Raw genomic sequence first — 19,468 nt, 5'->3', positions numbered from 1 at the left:
TTTTCTTTGTGCTTTATTCACTCGGCAGGGTTGGAGTGGGTTACATGGGTGGCCGGGTGTTTCCCGAGTCGGTTGGAGCCCAGCCCCTCTACCCAGCTCAGACTCGGCCCCTCGGGCCTGGTCGTGTGGCACACCTGTCCCCCCCGTTCCTTCAGGCTGGGGAACGGAGTGGGGTGTTAGGCAAGCTTTGGGGGTCAACAGTCATAAGCCATAGGGTGTGTCAGGAAGGAGGACGCGAGGTCGGGGGTCATCCCTCCCTCCTGATCTCCTCCCCCAGAAGCTCCGTTGCCTTCTTTAGCTCATCTCGCACGTGCTCCAGCCGCACCGTGTCATGCTCCTGGGGGGATCAGAAACGGGTAGATCAGCCCACCCACCTTCAAGGGCAGGCCCCCTCAGGAGTCACCCATGAATGCGGGCCATGTCAGTTTGCATGCCGGCAGCCGGCAGCGGTCCTCTGGTCCCCAGACGGACCGGGTGGTGGACCGCGGTGGTGACCGCAGTGGAAGAGTTAGACTGGCCGACGTGGCCAGCGGTGCAGTCTGCGTGGACCGCCACGGCCAACGACAGCAGGTGGGGCTAGTAAAGGGGCCCTGACCCATTTGTGAGGTGCTGGCCGGTTAGGCTGCTGCCGCCAGTCATGGGGACGTCTTTCTTTCCATGGCCCAGCAGTGGTGTCCACCTGTGGTCCAGCGAACCGAGCACGGCAGCCACTTTTCACGTGGCCAGACGGCGCGTTACTGACTACGGTGGCGGCTAACTCGGACGCTTCCGCGCGATTCTGGTGGCCATCTTGCTTACTGTACTCTTGGTGTGGAAGCCATCTTGGCCAAGCAGGGGCCTTGCTCGGATGTCGCTGCCTAGTCCTGGTGTCCGTTCCGGTCACCATGGTCCATTTATGGTGGACAGTGGCCGTTTACGGCCCAACTGGTACCCATTTGGTAGTCGACTCCACTGGCCGTTTGGCCTACCCCGCTAGCCCGTGGCCTCCACTCACCTCCCTCTCGGAAGCCTCTTCCTTCTCCTCCTGCTTGGGCCCGGCTTCTGGCTGGCGGAGGCGGTGGTGATGCGGCGAGTCCTCGTGCCTTTCTCCTCCACCCGCCTCGGCCCCCTGCCACAGGCCGTGGCCCGCGCCCAGCACCTGCACACCCTTCTCCTCGGCCTCAAACTGGGCTGTCTCCTCGTCACTGGCCTGCTCTGCCACTCGCTTGTGGGGCCCCCCTCCACCCTCTGGGCGCCGCTTCCACGGGCCTTCGAAGGGTTCCACGGGCCCCCTCTTCTTCCTCTCCTCCTCCTCCTCCTCCTCCTCCCGCTCCTGCTCCTCCTCCTCCTCCTGGTGGAGCCGGCTATGGAGCTGCTCGCGGATGGTCTGTTCCCGCACCTCAGACTTGTGGGCCCTCTCGGCTGCCTCTTCCTCATCCCTCGCTTCCTGGCTGGACCTCATCTTCCCAGCCTCTTGCTTCTTGAAACCCCCAACCAGTAGGCCTTTCTCTTTGGTGGACACACAGCCGTAGGGCTCTGTCTCACACATCTCTGGTGGAAAAAGAGAGGATGCTCTCTGTGCAGCAGAATCGGGAACCGGACCTGGAGGAGTTCTGGGGCCTGCCCGAGGCCCCACGGGGGGGCTGCCCAAAACCGGGAGAGGAGGGTCAGGTCTGGGGGATGTTCTCTGCCCCCATCCCGTACCTCTGCAGGGACCCCCCAGGGTGGGACTGGAGGCCGGACGGGACACCGGGCGTGCCGTGCCAGCCCAGGCAAGGGGGCCCTGGGATGAGACCACCTTTCCTCCAGGCAGCCCCGGCCGGAACCCCGGGTGGGGTGGGGGCCCCCGAGAGGCTCTGGGGCCTGGGCCCTCCTTACCTTTGTGGAGGAGAGCTGTGCAGGGGCTTCTCTGGGCCTGGCCCAGCGTCAGCACTTCTGTGACCACTTCTGCCAGACAGCGGGTCAGCTGGGCGTGAAGGGTCAGAGGGGAGGTTGAGGGTAGGGCAGACGGGAGGAATGAGAGCAGTGGGAAGTTCGGGAGGGAGATGATCATGGAGGCCGGTCAGGGAGGGCCAGGGTCTGGGGAAGATGAGGCAGGGCAAGGGGTCTGCACTCCTCACCTCTTCCTTGGACGGTCTTGGTGCCAAGGGAGCAGCGGTGGCTGTGGAAGAAGGAGGTGGGTGCTGGTACCCTCGGTACCCCGCGGGCACTGTCCTCGGTGCTGATCCACGGTCCTCTCCCCAGCCTACCTGCCAGGTGCACCGTCCCTACCTGGAAGCCCAGCCCGTGAAGTCTCTAGTCCAACCCCAATGGGTGCACCGTTCCCGCCCCCCGCACCCCCAGTCCCTGGTCCCTGAGCTGGCCGCAGAGGTGCCCTCTCCAGTTCCTGGCACTCACCGGCCCCCGGCAGCAGCGCCAGAAGCAGGGGCAGCGGCAGCAACAGCAGCACGGAGGCGGGCCCGCGGCTCTGCATGGTGGGGCGTCGGGACCAGGGTGCTCGGCGCCGCGCGGGACGGCGCGGCAGCTCCTTATAACCCGCGCCAGTGGCCCCGCGGGGGAGGAAGTGACGTCATCACCGCCCCTTCCCCGCCCGCGCCGGGGTGACAGCTGCCGGGCGGCCCCCTGCCGGAGACCCTCAATTATTCATGGAGACCCACGTCCCGCACCCGCTCCTCTTCCAGCTAATGGTCCTGGAGCGTCAGCATGGAGGGAGGGTGCTTTCCCCAGAGAGACACGGTCTGTTGAGCTTAAGGCTGCACGGGGAGGGCGACCTGAGTTCGAATCCAGTGGCAGCCATTCACAGATAGACCTCAGGCAACTCCTTCCCTTCTTTGGCCTTTTCCTCATCTGGAGATTTGGAGGTCCTAAACCTACTTCCGCAGAGGTGGTGGCTGGGCTCCGCCTGAATCCCGGCTCCACCACGGCCAGCTGTGCAGCCTGGGAAAACTGCCAGACCTCTCTAGGATTGGTTTTATGCTTTGTGAGACAGCGCGGGTGGCCACCTGCCCCACAGGTGAGGGGTAAATACATAACGGGTGCGTAAGGTCATTTAGACAGTGTCTGGCCCTGGGAACTACACCCGTCCCAGCACCCTCAGTCCAGTAGCTTTTATTGAGCACCTACTATATGCCCCGCCCTCTCAGAAAGCCCGGGTGACAGCAGTGAACAAGCAGGCAAACTTCCCCGTCCTCTTGGAGCCGACATTTGAGAAGGGGAAGACACAACACTCAACTCCGCGCCTATAAGGAAGGAGGAAATGACCACAGACGCCGGCATCACACGGTGCGAGCGGCTTTTCCTTTGGCCGGCCAGGGAAGTCCTTTCTGAGGAGGTGATATGTGGGCTAAGGCCTGAGTCATAAAATGGAGGCAATCACACAAGATTGAGGGGAAGAGTAGCCACAGAAGGGACTAGCCAGCGCAAAGGTCGGAGTCAAGAATGAGTCTCCAGACTGGGGCGCCTGGGCGGCTCAGTCAGTTAAGTGTCTGACTTCAGCTCAGGTCATGATCTCGTGGTTTGTGAGTTTGAGCCTCACGTCGGGCTCTGTGCTGACAGCTCAGAGCCTGGAGCCTGCTTCCGATTCTGTGTCTCCCTCTCTCTCCCTGTTCCCCCACGCTCACATTGTCTCTCTCTCTCTCTCAAAAATAAATAAAGATTAATTAAAAAAAAAATGAGTCTGCAGAGTTAGGACAGCAAGACTAGAGCATGAGAGAGAGGAGGTGGGTTGAAACGGAAGGCAGGGGGCAGACCACGCAGGGCTCTGTGGATCACGGGGACAGCTCTGTCCTTTCCCCTGAGATGGAGCTACATGAGGGCTCCAAGCGGGGGAGGGATGTGACCAGACACAGGTGTCCGCAGGGTCGCTCTGGCTGCGTGGGGGCGGGGGAGCGAGGAGATGGTGGAGGGGCTGTCGTGACTCTCCAGATGGGGAGCAAACAGTGGACAGGACCGGGGAGGGACCAGGGAGGGACCGGGGAGGAAGAGAGTAAGGGTGGATTCTGGTAATGGTTTGGAGAAGGAGCCGCCAGGGTCTGACCTACGTGGGCACGAGGGGAGCAGAGAGTGACCGAAGGGCTGTGGCCTGAAGAACTGGGAAGGCAGTTCCATGTACCAAGACAGGCACAGCGAGGCGAAGAACGAGTTCTGCTTCGTGGAGTTTGTGCTGCCTACTGAACCCCACTCCCCCCAACCCCCTGCAGTGGAGATGGGGGAGTGAGGTTGAAACTGGGGTCAGTGCAAGGTGCCCCTCGTCCTAGAGCAAGGGAGAGGCCTCGCACCCTCTCAGTTCCTGAGGTGGCCCCCAAGTTGCCCTCCGTGTGCTCTGGGGGCTGCTGGACACTCTTGGCCATGGTCCCTGTGGCCACAGACCCTATGATGGTTTAGTACCTCTGACCAACTGCCCAGCACCCCCGCAGGTCAGCCAGGGTCATCTCCCTTGCTCACAGATCCACAAAGGCCTTGGTTCTGACCATTTATTGGGGACTTTTCTGCTAAGTACTGGGGGAGGGAAGAAGGAAGGACGCTTGGAGGCCTCTTCCTCTCCTTCCCCCATCCCTACAACCTTTAAATCCCCAGGCGTCCTGCTTTCCGGTGCAGGCTGGGACCACCAGTGACAACAGGGTCACCGGCTGATTCTGAGGAAGTACGGAAGTACGAAAGGGGCCCGGGCACGGAGCCGGTGTGAGGAATGCAGATGTCAGGACGGGCTTAGGAAAACGGGTCCCAGGTCTCCGGGGGCCCCTGAGCTCCAGGAAGCGGCAACAGCCCTGCTGACCGATGAGGGTGCGCTCTCAGCTCGAAGCGGGCCGGCCCGGGAGCCTGGGCTTCTGGGGCTGGTTGGGGCCGATGTACTGGAGAGGCACGTGGGTGGGGGCCGTGATCCGATCGGTGCCAAGGTAGGGCTGGAGGGCAGGGGGCACGAGGACCGAGCCGTCCTGGGGACAGAGCAGGCCTCAGGATGCTGCCACTGACCCAGGCCTCCACCCTCGGCCTCCCTGGGTGGGATCCTTCCACCGCTCACCTCCTGCTGGTTGCTCTCCAGGAGGGCGATGAGCAGGCGAGGGACGGCACAGGCTGTGGCGTTCACCTGGGGGAGAGGCGTGCTCGCATCCGCGACGACCTCTCCTGCCCCGGAAAGGCCGAGGGGGTGTGGGCCTCAGGGAGCGGAGGCTCTCGGGAGGCTAGGCGAGGGGGGGTGGGCGCTTACTGTGTGGGCAAACTGCAGCTCCCCGGCCTCCTTCTGGAACATGATGTGCAGCCGACGGCTCTGGAAGTCCGTGCAGTTGGAAGCACTGGTGACCTGGGTGCGGGGAGGGGTGGGCTGAGAGGATCACCTGTGGGGGGTCCGGTCCTGGTCCCCCACTGCGTCCCCACCGCGGCGGGGGCTCACCTCGCCAAAGCGGCCGCGGCCCGGCATCCAGGCCTCGATGTCGAACTTGCGGTAGGCGGGGAGGCCCAGTTCCTGGGTGGGCATGTCCAGGACGCTGCGGCGGAAGAGAAAGTCGTGGCGAAGGTCAGTGAGAGGCAAGAGGAGGTGGCGGCAGTGGTGGAGGAGGAGGGGGAGGAGGGAGAAGGCACGGGGGGGGGGGTGATGGAAGAGAAGATAGCCAAAAAAGAGGAAAATGGAAGCGAAAAAGGAGGCGGAGCTGGTGGCGAAGAGGGCACAGAGGCGAGGCACGGGGCAGTGGAGAAGGCGGAAGGGGAGCGGACTGGGGGGGAGGACAGGGAGGAGAGTGGGCATGTGGCCACTCTCGGCACCCTGGTCTGTAACGGGTCACCGAGAGGAAAAGCCCACATCGCCCGGCCTCTCTGGAAGCCAGGTGTGACGGATAGGACGGGAGGGCGTGGGGCCACCCACCAGGTCCTGCCTGAAAGGGAAGGGGGCGCCCCCGCCCTCCCCACCGAGCCCAGGCGGTGAGGAGCCCCTTGGGGTGAAGTGCCGATGAGGCAACACCGAGGGATGGGAGCCACGAGAGGGAAGGGGCCCGGGTCCCCATCCCCAGGGCACCCTGTGCCACTCAGGCTGCTGTCACCGTCCTATGGTCCCACACGGGAGGTTACAGACTGACAGATACGTATCCCACGTGTATTCCTGACACGGGGCAAGGGGGCAGAGGGAGAGGAGGTGATGAGGGCGTGTAAGGTGGGGAGCCCCTAGCCAGCCCGTCCCTCCTCCCTCACCCCCACCCTTCTCCGCACCGGAAGTGCAGGCCCAGCTCCGTCAAGATCTCCATCTGCAGGGACAGGAACTCCTCCAGCAGCTGTGAGCTCTGCTCCAGCCCAGGGCCTGTCACCCCAAACATCTCCACCTGGGGCAGTGCAGCGGGCACAGGAGTCAGAAGGCCCCCCGCCACTGGACTGAGCCCTCCTCCCCAGGTCGCGGCTACACCAACCTTGGTGAAATGATGCACTCGATACAGTCCCCATGGCTCCTTCCCTGTGTCTGTCTCAGCCCGGTAGCAGGTACTGGAACAAACCATCCTGGCCGGGGGGGGGGGGGGCAGGGGAGGTAGAGTCAGGGAGGGGAGAGGGAATGTCACAGTGGGGGACAAGATCTAAAGGAACCGGACATCGGGGCGCCCGGGTGGCTCAGTCGGTTGAGGGGCCGACTTCAGCTCAGGTCATGCTCTCGCGGTCCGTGAGTTCGAGCCCCGCATCGGGCTCTGGGCTGACCGCTCAGAGCCTGGAGCCTGTCTCGGATTCTGTGTCTCCCTCTCTCTCTCTGACCCTCCCCCGTTCATGCTCTGTCTCTCTCTGTCTCAAAAATAAATAAACGTTAAAAAAATTTTTTTAAAATAAATAAATAAATAAAGGAACCGGACATCACCTGATTGGCAGGTCCCTGAAGGCCACGGAGTGGTCCATGAAGTAGCCTGGGAGGAGAGAGGAACAGAATGTGTCAGCCAGGATGGGTCACCACCATCCACAGGAAATCTCTGTGACAATTAGAAAAGGTGTCCTCTCTGGTAGACACGACCTCCCGTCAGGGCATGGGGCTGGATCCTCACTGTACTGTTGTGCAGTAAACAACCTACACAACTGTACAGGCTGGCCCTGGGGGTCACTGAGACATCCTAGGCAGGCAGCTGTCACCCCCAGGATGCTCCTGGTTATCCCCCTACAATCCCTCCTGCTCTGAGGACACTGGAGGTATCCTCACCCCTGCTGCTGCCCCCAGGCAGGTGCTTACCAGCGAGCCCCACCTCTGCTGTCCCAGCCAGGTTGAGGTCTTCGAAGCGGGATGGGTCGATATTGTAAATTTGGGACGGGTTGGCATTTGGTGTCATCCCACAGCCTTCCTGGGGAGGAGGCCAAGCCACAGAGGTCAAGGGACAGATAACCTCAGCCTCCTTTTGCAGGAACAAGCCCCGCTCCTCCCCAGGAAGCACCTGGAGTTGCCCACCCTCAACCCAGTCCCAGGGCCGTCTCTGCAGGGGAGACAGGCTGTTCTTCACGCCTGGGGTCCCCGGAACAGGGCCTGGCACGCAGCTGGGTGCGGGGGGCACTCACAAACACAGCTCCCCGGAGAAGGTCTGGCACTGTCATGGGAGTGAAGCCCTGTGAACGGGAAGGGGGCGGGGTGAGGGCACGGCCAGGACCCCCACCAGACCAGGGACACTGCAGAGTGGGCCAGTGACTCCCGCTTGTCCTTCAAAACCCATTCCGCCTCAGAGGAGATTGAGGGAGGCTTCAACTGGCTTGGAGCCAGTAGGCTTGGAGCTGGCTTCGGGACCCTGGTGTCCCTGCCGCCGGGGCCCTCTCTGCCGGTGCTTTGCGGTTTCCTCTCACTGCATCCCACACAGGGTAGCGGGAGGTGTAGTTAGAGCTTTCTGTGGCTCCCCAGTGCCCTCAGGAAATGGCCTGAGGCCACGGTCAACAGGCCGTGCCTTCAGCCCCCGCCAACCCCCCCCATTCCAGCAACACCTCCTTTACACTACGGCAGGTGGTGAGGTCCCAGGCACAGGCCCTAGGGCCGGCTCCAAACAGCAGCCGTGAGATCTTGGGCTAGTTACGCCCTCTCCGGCCTTAATTTCTCCATCCCTGAAGTGGGGATAACAGCATCTACCTCATAACGTTGCTATAAGAATTAAATGTGTCGGTAATACATGTAAAGCTCTGAAATAATGGCTGGAGCACAGGGAACGCCCTCCTCCCCGTCTTGAGCCCTCTGAGTCACTGTCGACATCACCCCCTCCAGGCAGCCCTCCCATCCCGACCCATACCCGCTGGATGAGCTTGTTGAGGGTGAAGTTGACCAGGCCGTGCTGCAGGAGGGCCCCAGCCCCACGGAGATAATAGGAGCGGTGGCCGGACACGTGGGACAGGCGCCTGGGAGACAGACGGGCAGACAGGCGGGTGTGTGTGGGCCGGGGCTGGTGGGGGAAGGGGGGGATCCGAGCACCCTGAGGCAGAGGCCAGGTGCCAGGCGGGGGACCGGGCATCAAACATTCATGTGGGGTGAGGCCCGGGCGGCTCCACACCTGGTGCTGAGCCAGCTGCTGGGGCGGGGAGGGCGGAGGGGGCGCGAGCGGGCGGAGCTCACTTCTGCCGGATGATGTCAAGTTTCTCCGCGATTTCCAGGTGGCCCCGGGGTTGGAAGGAGAATGCTGGATCCGGATGAGAAGCGGTGGAATAAGGAGTCCGGAGAGAGACACAGAACAGGGACACAGACAGGATGAGAGAGCCAGCAGGAGGGAGAGGCAGTAAGAGGGAGCGAGGGAGACAGAGGGAAAGGGAGAGGGGAGAGAGGAGAGAGAGAGAGAGAGAGAGAGAGAGAGAGAGGAGAGGGCAGCACAGGCAGGACTGGCAAAGGGAGAGATGGCGAGAGATGCGGAGCCGAGGTGGAAAAGGAGAGAGAAGGGAAAGGGAAGAGAACGTTAGGAGGAGGTGAGAAAGAGGTGGGTGGGTACAGAGAGTCAGAGCCAGAGAGAGAGAGAGAGAGAGACACCGGAGTCAGGGAGTTAAACCCAAGGGAAACAGCCAAAGCGAGCCAGAGACGGACTGCCATACACACACAGGGCAGAAGGCAGGAGGAGGGGAGCACCGGCCACGTCCCACGCCCCAGGGACACCACCCAGCCTCGGCTCCGGGCCTGGGGGCTGGCCCACCTGGCTTGTCTCCGACCACGTGGAGCACCCGGGCCTGGCTCTCATCCCCGACGGGCTGCAGGGACACAACGGGAGTCACGGGGAGGGTGGTCCCGGGCGGGCCCCTGGGCTCCCCCGCCACCCAGCACTGCGCTCACCACATCCGGGTGGGTCTGGTTGGGCAGCCTCAGCGCCCGCAGGTAGAACTCCTCTTCAAGCTGAGTCTCCTTGGGGTACAGGACCATGAGCTGCTCGCGGATCTCTCGGCCGTGGGCCCGCAGACTCTGATACTGGGGGTCCTGGGCAGGGGGACAAGCTGGGTCAGTCCAGGAGAGGGTGGGGGGGGTCCCTCAACCAGTCTGACCTTGGGCCTTGCCGGCACAACCCCTGTGGTCGGCACCCACTCTCTCTTCGGCCCAACATCCTGAATTTCTGTTTGGGAAATTCCCTCACCTCACCTCACCACCACATGGCAAGTCCAGGGGGCCGTGACTCAGGCCTGGCCTACCAGAACATTCTATTGCCTGGGCCACAGCGATTGGCTCAAAGACAGGCACGTGATCCGAGCCCCAGGACCAGGGGTGCAGCGATCAGGCAAGCGGTCCCCTTCGGGCCCCACCCCGCCTCCCCTTTCTCTAAGGGCAGAAAGCCGGTCTGGGAACAAGGGGGAACTAGAACCAGATATAAGCCAGCCTCTTAGGTTTCAGGAACCAATAGATTCACTTGGATCAATAATCCTGTTTGTTGTCTTCGGTCACAAGGTAGGAATCACGACCCCCGTGGCACCTGCCCACTCCCCCCAGGGGCAGGACACCGGCCCTCGGGAGTACCTGCTGCACTTGAGTGTTGTCCCGGTTGACCTGGTAGAAGAGAGACGGAGGGGGTGATCAGGTTCGTAAAGCTGGGGCCGGGGAGGAGGGAAGAAAGGAGGGGTGAAAGGTCAAACAGGGCCGTGTGGGGTGGGGGGAATTCCTTGCTCTGTGGGTGCCTGGCTGGACAGACCTTCCTCCCCTCCGTGCCTCAGTTTCTCAGTAAAGCCGGGAGGAGGCAAGATAATGGAAGAGTAGCCACACCCGCAGCTCTGTTCATTGAGCCCGTCCCTGCTCTCACAAGGCTCTCACGCGGTCCTATCTCTTCACAACCTGCTCCGTGAAGTTGGCATCGGCGTGCTTCCCGTTTCGTAGATAAGAAAATCGAGGCTAGGAGCGGTAAAGCTGGTGAACCTGAACCTTCCTCGAGCCAGAGCGGCAGGCGGAATCAGGCAGACCAGGGTCTGAATGTCGGGTGCCTACCCGCTCCGTGTCCCTTGGGCAAATCTCTCTCCTGCTCCGAGCCTCGGTATTCCCACCTGTGAAATGGGGTAACAGGACCTCCCCAGCAGGGCCGTTGAATGGCTTCCCCGAGCAGATGAGTTGGCACTCGTGGAACGTGAACTGTGACCGATTTTGTTGTGGTCACTGGCTGCCTGCCCGTGATGCACGTAGTCTGGGGCCTGGCACTTACGTAGGAGGGTCACTGGGAGGTGTAACTAGTTTTGCAGTCGGCCTTCGAGCGGACTGGCGAAAAGCAGCCCGGGTGCCTGGGTGCGAATCCTGCCTCGCCCACTTTCCGGCTGCGACGCTCAGGCACATGCTAACCTCTTGGGAGCCTGGTTGTAAATTGGGTTTGTATCGTTCCTGTCTCACAGAGTTGGGAGGGTTCAGAGGAGGAAAGCATCTAGAACAGTGCCTGGCACACAGTGATTGCTATATAAACAGCTGCTATTATTTTTATGACTACTCTTTTCAGCCCCTGAGGCAGACGCTCTTGGCTGTCTAGCCCAAGACTACTCAAGCCACAGAAGTCCTGTTTTCTGCCTCTGGCAGTCATGTGAAGAGACACGGTACTACGCGGCCATCTTGGGCTGTGAGCGGGGAAACTGAGGTCAAATCCACATAGCGAAGCCTCACCCACCTAGGACCCCCTCCCTTCCCCTGCCGCTCACCATCAGGGCCCGTACTGCCTCAGCCACGGCCCCCTTCTCTTCCTCCAGACTCCGGATCTGCTCCCGCAGCTGCCTCAGCTCCTGCCATGCTGAGATCTGGGGGAGGACACAGGAGGGAAAGGGGTGAAGGGGCCACTGTCTCCTGCCCCTTCTCGCTGGAGCCTCCCCCTGCTGGCCACCTGGAGCCCAGCAGCCAGGCTCTCCTCGTTCCCTTCTGTACTAGGCTCCCTGATGTAAAGCACACGGCTGCCCAGACGTAAGACACATTTCCCAGCCTCCTTTGCAGCTACTTGTGCTCACGTGTCCAAGATCAACCAATGGACGTGAGTGGAAGGGGAGAGTGTGACTCTTGGGTCACCTCCTTGAAGACAAGCCCCCATGCTGGGCTTTCTCTCACTCCCCTTGGACTGGATGACAGGCTCTGAAGCACAGCCAAACCGGACAGCATCCTAAGGGACGCGGAGCAGGAGGGTGAAAGGACCCAGGCGCTGAGGGGCACAGAGCTGAGGCCCCGCCAGCACTCACCTCTGAGTCTCAGAGAAGAGAGAGGCAGCCTCTGTCCTATGGGGCTGCCGCGCTCAACCCGTCCCCTCCAACAAAGCAGGCTCAGCTCTGGTTCGCGGGCACACCTACTGCCGTGAGGTCCCTCTGTGAGCCCGCAGCCCTGGGCAAACCCCTCTGTCCTCTCTGGCTGCGGTTTTCCCTCTGATAAAACGGTGCAAACAGCACTGTCCTACCTCCCCGGGGCTGGCAACTGGGAGGGGGAGCAGGCCATAAGGTGGTTTGCTGCCCACTGGGTGGCTCCCCCGGATGTCCCCTGGACACTCACTATGCACAAGAGTAACTCTAGGAAAAACATCCCCCTCCCGAATCTGCTCCTCCTCCAGGGACAGCCCCACAAACTCCCATCCCGGCCACAGGACCCTGAGCCTCCTGCCGGATGCCACCCCAGCCCTATGGCCAGGTTCCATGTCCCGACGTTTCTGCCTCCTGAACGTCCATCGCGTCTGTCCTCCTCCCATCCCCTGACTCCTGCCCCTCTCTGCTCCAGATCCTGTCATCTGCCACGAGGACCGCTGTGCTATCCTCCCAGCCTTCAGGCTCACCTCCTCCAATCCAGCCAGAGCTCTTACACAATCCCTCTCCTGCCCGGAGGCACCCATACCCCCCCCCCCCCCAGTGCCCCTAGGAACAATTCACGTGCCTTGTTATTGCCCATAAAGCCACATGCCATTTTCCTCTTCACATTTCATGCCCTAAAGAAGTGTTTTTCGAGCTTTGGGGATGTGATCCATTAGCGGGTTATAAATAATTCAAGACTGCTAAACCAGCACTTTAAGAAATTGTGGTAAAATATAAAGTTTAGCATTTTATGGGGCGCCTGGGTGAATCAGTCGGTTAAGTGCCCGACTCTTGGTTTCAGCTCAGGTCATGATCTTACAGTTTGTGGGTTCAAGCTCTACATTGGGCTCTGTGCTAACAGGGCGGAGGCTGCTTGGGATTCTGCCTCTCTCCTGCTCTCTCTCTCTCTCTCAAAATAAATAAATAAACGTTTAAAAAAATACATAAAGTTGGGCGCCGGGGTGGCTCAGTCGGTTGAGCGTCCCACTTCAGCTCAGGACATGATTTTGCAGTTAGTGAGTTCGAGCCCCACGAACTCTGTGCTGACAACTCAGAGCCTGGGGCCTGCTTCCGATTCTGTGTCTCCCGCTCTCTCTGCCACTCCCCTGCTCATGCTCTCTCTCCCAAAACTAAATAAACATAAAAAATTTTTTAAAAATACATAAAGTGTAGCATTTCAACCATTTTTAAGAGTACAGTTCAACGGCACTAAGTATATTCCCACTGTTGTGCAGCCATCCCCACCATCCATCTCCAGAACTTTATCTTCACAAACTGAAATGCTATACCCATTAAACACTATCTCCCTGTTCCCCTCTCCCCGGCCCCTGGCAACCGTCACTCTATTTCCTGTCTCTGTGCATTTGACCACTCTAGGTACCTTGCGTGAATGGAATTATCCGGCTTTTGTCTTTTTGTGACCGCCTTAGTTCACTTAGCGTCATGTCCTCAAGGTTCATTCATGTTCTAGCATGTGTCAGAATTTCCTTCCCTTTGGAAGGCTGAATCATATCCCACTGTGTGTACCGTAGGCCATTTTATCTATTCGTCCGTCAGTGGGCACTTGGGTTGCTCCCAAGGTCTAGTAATAATGGTGACTCTCCTTCTTGTTCCCTGGCATGTAGTATTATATTATTCACCACCTCATTATCAAAGCCTGGGACATAGTAGATGCTCCCTAAGCAGCTGTTCCGCAGAACCATTAATTAAATAATTATTTAAATGCTTGCTACCTGTGGGGCAGGTGCAGGGTTCTTACTCTCCAGAGGCAACCCCCTCTCCACCCTCGTCTAATTCACATCCCTGTCCCTCAATTTCTTCCCCCTCCCCTATTTTCTTTTGTGGTCTTCAGGAAGCCTGGCAGGAGGCTGGAGCACAGAGAACATCGGCACGTAGTTAAGTTCCTAAGCGCAAAGTAGGTACTCAGTACGCTTTACGGAACAGGCGCATGGTGGGTGGGTACACAGTAGGGCCCTAGCACTCCGTGGATAACTGGCACATCTATGGGTGCCAAGCACAACATACTGGCTAAACTTGGGAAGAAACGGAAATTCCTGCAGTAGTTTCGCCTCCTGCTGGACAGTATCTCGCAAGCCCCGTTCCGCCCCGCAGCTGACGGCCGGCGCAAGCGCACTCACGATCGCGGGCAGGTCTTCGGGCCGCAGCTCCCCCTTGCGGAGCTGCAGGGCGCGCGCGGCCTCTTCCGGGCATGCGCACAGAGGTTCCATGTCCAGAAGAGGGAGCGCGCTGTAGCCCTCCCGCGCGTGCTCGTACAGGAGGTTCCGGTCTCGTCTCTCCGTGGCAAAAGTTCTTTTTGGGCTATGGCTGCCGATGCAGCCTCTCCGGGAACGAAGACCCCGACCAGCCACCAAAGGCCACAAGCGCCGCGCCATGGACGCCGCCATCTTGGACAGGGGACAAGGAGTCCCGCACCCTTCGTCCCGCCCCCTCCGCGTTTAGACCAATTGCAAAGCAGCCGTCCTGCCAATCAGACCCTGGATGGGGTGAGCGCCTCTCGAGCCTCAAATACAGTTCGATGAGAAAAATCGACTGTGATTGACTCTGTCGTTGACCAATCGTCATCTGTGCCCCGCCCCTTTAGCGTACGCGGGAGGCAGAACCAGCCAATCCCTGCCTGGGTGACCTCCGGAAGGGGCAAGAGGCAGATTCGGCGTGCCTGCGGACCCTGCAAGGGTCGGTGAAGTTGATGGAAATCATTGGATTCTACCAGTCTCCCGGGCCCTCTCCTCAGTTTCCCTTCTGCTTCTGTGTGCGGGGGGCGGGAGAGGTTGTTGGGTGCCCACTCAGAGCGAAACTAAATTTACCGAGGGAATTTCTGTCAGCAACGTGTGGGGTTGCAGTTAGACCGTCAAGGAAATTCCTTGGATTTAATCAGAAGGCTCTGAGGACGTGGTGGGGAGAATTTGGGCCCTTGTCCGGCTACGGCCACTTTTTCCTTCCTGATGCTCATATCCCCTCACACAGGGACCCTGCAGGCTGTGGGATGTCCTGGTCCGGTCTTCTCCGTGGCCTCAACACGTCCCTAAATTATGGTAAGTTAGGGGCTTGAGCTGCAGAGACGCAGCAGGATAAGGGCTATCCCCGCCGGGACTTGTGTGCCTCTGCCGCAGCCCCGGGGGAATCAGGGGTTAAATTAGGGATAGATGGATACACGGTGGGTTTTAGCAGAGCTCGGGCTGCGGGGGGCAAGAGGTGGGAAGTGGTTGCCTTGGGGGCTGCTATGCGTCGTCAGGGGGCATCAGGAGTTTGGGTCAGTTGCTGATTTCTTCAGCAGGTACTTATTAAATTCCGTGGGTGAGACATCCAAGCAAAGCGCTTGGCTCATTCATTCAGCTGATATGTATTTTTTTTTAATTCTTAATTTTTAATTTTTTTTAAAGTTTAAATCCAAGTTAGTTAACGTATAATGTAATAGTGATGTCAGAAGTGGAATTTAGTGCTTTATTACTTACATATAACACCCAGTACTCATCCCAACAAGTGCCCTCCTTAATGCCCCTCCCCCCCATTTAGCCCATCCTCCCCACCCTACACCCCCTCCAGCAGCCCTGAGTTCTCTGTATTTAAGGGTCTCTTATAGTTTGTCTCGCTTTCTGTTTTTATCTTAGTTTTGCTTCCCTTCCTCTATCTTCATATGTTTTGTTTCTTAAATTCCACGTATGAGTGAAATCATATGATGTTTGTCTTTTTGTGGCTGACTTACTTTGCTTAGCATAATACACTCTAGTTCCATCCATGTTGTTGCAAATGGCAAGATTCCGTTCTTTTTGATCGCTGAGTAATATTCCATTGTGTGTATGTGTATATACCACATCTTTTAGAAAATTTTTTCTTTAATGTTTATTTTTGAGAGAGCATGACTGGGGGGGGGGGTGGGGTGGCGGGGAGACACCGAATCTGAAGCAGGCTCCAGATTCTGAGCTGTCAGTCAGCACAGAGCCCGACATGGGGCTCGAACTCAAAAACCAAGAGATCATGACCTGAGCTGAAGTTGGACACTTAACCGACAGAGCCACCCAGGTGCCCCTTCTTTATCCATTCATCAGTCGATGGACATTTGGGCTCTTTCCATACTTTGGCTATTGTCGATAGCGCTGCTATAAACATTGGGGGGCATGTGCCCCTTCGAATCAGCATTTATGTATCCTTTGCATAAATACCTAGTAGTGCAATTATTGGGTCATAGGGTAGTTCCATTTTTAATTTTTTGAGGAACCTCCATACTGTTTTCCAGAGTGGCTGCACCAATTTGCATTCCCTGATGATGAGCATCTTCTCATTGTATCTGTTGGCCATCCGGATGTCTTCTTTAGAAAAGTGTCTATTCATGACTTTTGCCCATTTCTTCACTGTATTGTCTTTTGGGTGTTGAGTTTGATAAGTTCTTTGTAGATTTTGGATACTAACCCCTCATCTGATGTGTCATTTGCAAATATCTTCTCCCATTCTGTCGGTTGCCTTTTAGTTTTGCTGATTGTTTCCTTCGCTGTGCAGAAGCTTCTTATCTTGATGAAGACCCAATAGTTCATTTTTGCTTTTGTTTCCCTTACCACTGGAGACATGTCAAGTAAGAAGTTGCTGTGACCAAGGTCAAAGAGGTTGTTGCCTGTTTTCTCCTCTAGGATTTTGATGGTTCCTTTCATACGTTTAGGTCTTTCACCCATTTTGAATTTATTTTCGTGTATGGTCTAAGAAAGTGGTCCAGGTTCATTCTTCTGTATGTTGCTGTCCAGTTTTCCCAGCACCATTTCCTGAAGAGACTGTCTTTATTCCATTGGATATTCTTTCCTGCTTTGTCAAAGACTAGTTGGCCATCCGTTTGTGGGTCCATTTCTGGGTTCTCTAGTCTGTTCCATTGATCTAAGTGTCTGTTTTTGTGCCAGTACCATACTGTGTTGATGATTACAGCTTTGTAATACAGCTTGAAGTCCGGGACTGTAATGCCTCCTGCTTTGGTTTTCTTTTTCAACATTACTTTGGCTATTCGGGGTCTTTTGTGGGTCCATACAAATTTTAAGATCGTTTGGGGTGCCTGGATGGCTCAGTCTGTTAAGTGTCCAACCGGCTCAGGTCATGATCTCCCCCTTCTGAGTTCGAGTCCCGTGTGGGGCTCTGTGCTGACAGCTCAGAGCCTGGAGCCTGCTTGGGATTCTGTGTCTCCCTCTCGCTCTGCCCCTCCCCTGCTCTCACTGTGTCTCTCTCAAAAATAAATAAACATTAAAAAAAAATGATACAAAGAAAACTTTAAGATTGTTCTAGCTCTGTGAAGAATGCTGGTGTCATTTCGATAGGGATTGCATCGAATATGTAGATTGCTTTGGGTAGTATTGACATTTTAACAATATTCGTTCTCCCAAGCTGACTCGATATGCGTCTCTCGTGACACCCTTTACACACCATACTCAGGAGGGAGATTCGATCATGCTGTTTGTGATACAGTGAGGCCACTGAGCGGCAGTCTTACTCAAGGGCACGCCACTAGGAAGAGACTTCTAAGAACGTCTCAGCCCCTTTGAGGATTCTGCTGTAATGTGAGACACAGAACATGAGCCGGGGCCTTCCCTGGATGTGGAGGGAGCATAAAGTTTGTGTGTGAAATGAGTGTGCCAGGGAGGAGGAGGGACACCTCCCGGAAACACCCCACTGGGTTGCTGTGGGGCGGGCACAAGTTAATATAGGTACGATGCATAGAACAGTACATGACATGGTGTGAATCTGTTTGCTTTTTTTTTTTTTTTTTTTAATCTTCCTTTATTTTTGAGAGAGAGACAGAGCATGAGCAGGGGAAGGGCAGAGAGAGAGGGAGACACCGAATCCGAAGCAGGCTCCAGGCTCCAGAGCCCGACTCAGGGCTCCAACCCATCAACCCACGAGATCAGGACCTGAGCTGAAGTCGGACGCCCCACCGACTGAGCCACCCAGGCGCCCCTGAGTCTGATTGTGTTTGTTACTGTTTTTTTTTATTGTTGTTTTTTTTTTTTAAACGTTTTATTATTTATTTTTGAGACAGAGAGAGACAGAGCATGAACGGGGGAGGGTCAGAGAGAGAGGGAGACACAGAATCGGAAGCAGGCTCCAGGCTCCGAGCCATCAGCCCAGAGCCCGACGCGGGGCTCGAACTCATGGACCGCGAGATCGTGACCTGAGTCGAAGTCGGACGCTCAACCGACTGAGCCACCCAGGCGCCCCCGTTACTGTTTTTAAACAGCATTAAAGTCAGTATCTTCCTTGCGAATAAAATGAGTTAATTCACGTTAAACGTTTAAGATAGAACCTGACCTGTGGCGGTTGCTCAGTAAACGTTATTGCTAATATTAGCAACCACCTCTGGGTGTAAACAAATCCATCCTTGTAAAGTGCTCGCAACGGGGCCTAGAAGTCTTATGCGTTGCCTTCATTGGGATGATAACCCCCCTGCGCCCTCCCGGTTGTGTGTCTCCAGGCCTAGCCCTGGTCCCGCAGCTCGGGGCCGCCCGCCCCATGGCCACCCTGAACCAGATGCACCGCCGGGGGCTTCCGAAGCGGCCGCCTGCCCCTCCGGGCCCCACGGAGGGCCGGCCGCAGCTGAAGGGCGTGGTTCTGCGCACGTTCATCCGGAAGCCCAAGAAACCCAACTCGGCCAATCGCAAATGCTGCCGCGTGCGGCTCAGCACCGGCCGAGAGGCCGTGTGCTTCATCCCCGGAGAGGGCCACAGCCTGCAGGAGCACCACGTCGTGCTCGTGAAGGGCGGCCGCACCCAGGACCTGCCCGGCGTGAAGCTCACCATCGTGCGCGGCAAGTACGACTGTGGCCACGTGCAGAAGAAGAAGTGACCGCCAGGGCCGCCGGCGGCCGGGGCTTCCCCCAGAACGAGAACCTTCCTCTCCGGGTGCCTGTGGAGTCCTTGGGAAGCTATCCCAGCCCTGGAAGGACCTGGTCCTTGATTCAAATCCTGGCCTCGCCTCTTCCATCTGGAACGCTGCTTGCCTGTGGGGGTTCTGGGTGTGAATTGGGAAGAGGCACCCCCTGGCCACACCCTTGCCTTCCCTGTAGAGCGGTGGCTGGGGGGGGGGGGGGCTCTTCTGTTGGGATAAGGCCCTGGCTCTGTACTGCCATCTGCTGGGGAGGAATGGCAATAAAAAACGCCCCTACCCCCATGGTTGTGATGTGAACCCTCCTGCACGGTATTTACCCTCTGCGTGGTATTAGCCTGTGACATCCCCCGTGGGCCTCGATTTCCTCCAGAAAATGGCTCTACTCACATATCCCCCTTCTTGGTATAAATTCAGTGCTCTAAGTGCATAACACATGCTCCCCTACTTTAAGCTGCTGGTAGGCAGTGCTGGGTCCACCCTGTTCCCTTCCCTGCAGGCCCAGGATCTGTGCAAAGAGAGCCCGGCCCTCGAGCTTCCCCATCTGTGGAAGGGGCATTGAAAGGATGGGTCGGGATGCGCTGCTGCCCACATGGGAGCTGCTCTCCTAGGTTATTTTCAGACTCCACACCCACCTGGATCCGAATCCTGCCTCTCCCTCCTTGTTCTGTGACTTCGCGCTGTTCCCGCGCTGGGCCTCAGTTTCCTCCCTCAGGAAATGGCACCGGGAGTGATACTGACCTCACCTGATCACGCGCTTGACCGTGTTCGACTATAAGATTTGGGAGTCGTCCTTCTCACGGCTCTGTGCAAGTCCTGCCTTCCCTGCTTACTGCCCAGGTGACCTTGGGCAGGTCATGTAAGCTCTGAGCCTGTTTCCTCCTGGACTAAAGAACAGGGCCTGCATGGAGCTTAGCATACCTCC

General features: G+C 57.8%; 3 protein-coding genes across 4 annotated transcripts; 1 reads left to right on the top strand and 2 right to left on the bottom strand.

Annotated features, from left to right (window-relative positions):
* Positions 1 to 5: 5 nt before the first annotated feature.
* Positions 6 to 2,618, bottom strand: CCER2 (coiled-coil glutamate rich protein 2). Its single transcript, XM_047078089.1, has 5 exons — positions 2,377 to 2,618; positions 2,100 to 2,140; positions 1,858 to 1,945; positions 995 to 1,530; positions 6 to 337 (listed from the first exon to the last, which is right to left on the bottom strand). The coding sequence occupies exons 1-5, from the start codon at positions 2,450 to 2,452 to the stop codon at positions 248 to 250; spliced, it is 831 nt and encodes a 276-aa protein (XP_046934045.1). The 5' UTR covers positions 2,453 to 2,618; the 3' UTR covers positions 6 to 247.
* A 1,819-nt stretch (positions 2,619 to 4,437) lies between these two features.
* On the bottom strand, positions 4,438 to 14,081 carry SARS2 (seryl-tRNA synthetase 2, mitochondrial). Of its 2 annotated transcripts, XM_047078085.1 has the most exons (16): positions 13,809 to 14,081; positions 11,050 to 11,145; positions 9,896 to 9,925; positions 9,224 to 9,364; positions 9,087 to 9,141; positions 8,522 to 8,585; positions 8,202 to 8,307; positions 7,489 to 7,536; positions 7,169 to 7,277; positions 6,806 to 6,851; positions 6,372 to 6,459; positions 6,178 to 6,287; positions 5,369 to 5,462; positions 5,186 to 5,278; positions 5,000 to 5,065; positions 4,438 to 4,913 (listed from the first exon to the last, which is right to left on the bottom strand). In XM_047078085.1, the coding sequence occupies exons 1-16, from the start codon at positions 14,073 to 14,075 to the stop codon at positions 4,770 to 4,772; spliced, it is 1,557 nt and encodes a 518-aa protein (XP_046934041.1). In that variant the 5' UTR covers positions 14,076 to 14,081; the 3' UTR covers positions 4,438 to 4,769. The 2 variants fall into 2 exon arrangements, with proteins under 2 accessions (XP_046934041.1, XP_046934043.1); XM_047078087.1 differs by lacking the exon at positions 4,438 to 4,913 and having other exon boundaries at positions 5,015 to 5,103.
* Positions 14,082 to 14,321: 240 nt separating this feature from the next.
* Positions 14,322 to 18,843, top strand: MRPS12 (mitochondrial ribosomal protein S12). The gene is made up of 3 exons (XM_047079180.1): positions 14,322 to 14,364; positions 14,656 to 14,723; positions 18,134 to 18,843. Exons 2-3 carry the CDS (start codon positions 14,675 to 14,677, stop codon positions 18,502 to 18,504), a joined length of 420 nt encoding a protein of 139 aa, XP_046935136.1. The 5' UTR covers positions 14,322 to 14,364; positions 14,656 to 14,674; the 3' UTR covers positions 18,505 to 18,843.
* The last annotated feature ends 625 nt before the right edge of the window (positions 18,844 to 19,468 follow it).

This window comes from Lynx rufus, unplaced genomic scaffold (genome assembly GCF_022079265.1).
Source record: "Lynx rufus isolate CCGP_SWC_20201006 ecotype Redwood Valley unplaced genomic scaffold, mLynRuf1.p SCAF_16, whole genome shotgun sequence".
Taxonomy (NCBI): domain Eukaryota; kingdom Metazoa; phylum Chordata; class Mammalia; order Carnivora; family Felidae; genus Lynx; species Lynx rufus.
This window is presented reverse-complemented; position numbering and strand designations above follow the sequence as displayed.

Coding starts and splice junctions, on each gene's coding strand:
- SARS2 (XM_047078085.1), bottom strand. CDS start 14,075: ATGGCGGCGTCCATGGCGCGGCGCTTGTGGCCTTTGGTGGCTGGTCGG. Junction 6,288..6,371: donor GAGTGCATCATTTCACCAAG/GTTGGTGTAGCC, acceptor GCACTGCCCCAG/GTGGAGATGTTTGGGGTGAC. Junction 5,066..5,185: donor AGCTGCAGTTTGCCCACACA/GTAAGCGCCCAC, acceptor CCTCTCCCCCAG/GTGAACGCCACAGCCTGTGC.
- CCER2 (XM_047078089.1), bottom strand. CDS start 2,452: ATGCAGAGCCGCGGGCCCGCCTCCGTGCTGCTGTTGCTGCCGCTGCCC. Junction 1,946..2,099: donor CAAGACCGTCCAAGGAAGAG/GTGAGGAGTGCA, acceptor CTTCACGCCCAG/CTGACCCGCTGTCTGGCAGA. Junction 1,531..1,857: donor CACAGCTCTCCTCCACAAAG/GTAAGGAGGGCC, acceptor TTTTTCCACCAG/AGATGTGTGAGACAGAGCCC.
- MRPS12 (XM_047079180.1), top strand. CDS start 14,675: ATGTCCTGGTCCGGTCTTCTCCGTGGCCTCAACACGTCCCTAAATTAT. Junction 14,724..18,133: donor CAACACGTCCCTAAATTATG/GTAAGTTAGGGG, acceptor GTGTGTCTCCAG/GCCTAGCCCTGGTCCCGCAG.